The sequence below is a fragment of the Ciona intestinalis genome, chromosome 10 (genome assembly GCF_000224145.3).
Source record: "Ciona intestinalis chromosome 10, KH, whole genome shotgun sequence".
In the NCBI taxonomy this organism is placed as follows: domain Eukaryota; kingdom Metazoa; phylum Chordata; class Ascidiacea; order Phlebobranchia; family Cionidae; genus Ciona; species Ciona intestinalis.
Window position 1 is genome coordinate 2,915,178 of NC_020175.2, and position 948 is coordinate 2,916,125.

Below are 948 nucleotides of genomic sequence, written 5' to 3' on the forward strand. Positions count from 1 at the left end.
AATTGTGTCTATTTTTTGAAATGTGAATGTTTCAAAAAAAGTGGTAACATTTTTTTAACTGTTTTTTTAAGGTAATTTCTGCTGGTGTTGGGGTAAATGCAAGAATAAAGGATTTGGCCGAACCAGTTGAAGTTCTGTATCTAAACATTGGTGCAAAACATGGAGAATCCATCACTGCTACTATAAAAGTAAGATTTCTATGACTGTTATGTTGTTTTTGTGTGATAGCGTTTAATAATTAGTTGTAGTTCTGACTGAATGCCTTACCTAATTCATGCTTGGTATTTCAAAATTTATGTGTATGCCATACAGATATATACAACAAAATAATGTAAAAGTGCTTACTGTGTTTTATAACCCTGAAGGGGACAATATCCTTTTTCTGTTATTTCTGCCACCAGGCAAAATGTATAGTGGGGTGAGGAAAGATTGGACATTTATATTCAAATAACTTGTTTGTGTTTTTAACAATTATCAACGGTCTACGGGAGTCGTGAGGATACGGTTTTATAATTCTTTAAATGTTCTTTGTTTGCTGCCAATTGGGAATAAAAATAGAATAAAAAGGTGTCCCACCTTTCCCCACCCTACTATATAAAAACGAATCATCTGATATCAAAAAACGTAGTGTACTTCCAACGTTATGTCTGTCATCCTGCAGCACTTTATCAGGAAAATATTTTTTTACAATAAATTACATAGAAAACTTTTGTCTCACATTTAGACGAAAACGTCTGTGGTTTGTAAGTACTGGGATTTCACTACTTCGAAATGGGCAGACGATGGATGCTGTTTGAATGAGACGGCTAATCCAACCCAGTGTCTATGCAACCATCTCACCAACTTTGCACTGCTTGTGGTAAGAAGTTTTTAATTTATTTGTATCCTACAGATTAAAGTCCCGCACTATGGCAAGTGGTTAGCGCACCTGCCTGTAACCAGAGGTAT

The 948-nt window shown here is 35.0% G+C and overlaps 1 protein-coding gene across 1 annotated transcript in view; it reads left to right on the forward strand.

Moving 5' to 3' along the window:
• The window catches only part of LOC100177426 (adhesion G-protein coupled receptor G2-like), an 11,057-nt gene that overhangs the window by 4,819 nt on the left and 5,290 nt on the right, over positions 1 to 948 (forward strand). The window contains exons 7-8 of the mRNA XM_026836469.1: positions 72 to 188; positions 725 to 859. Of these exons, the coding sequence (XP_026692270.1) occupies positions 72 to 188; positions 725 to 859 (252 nt within the window). The remainder of the gene's footprint in view (positions 1 to 71; positions 189 to 724; positions 860 to 948) is intronic.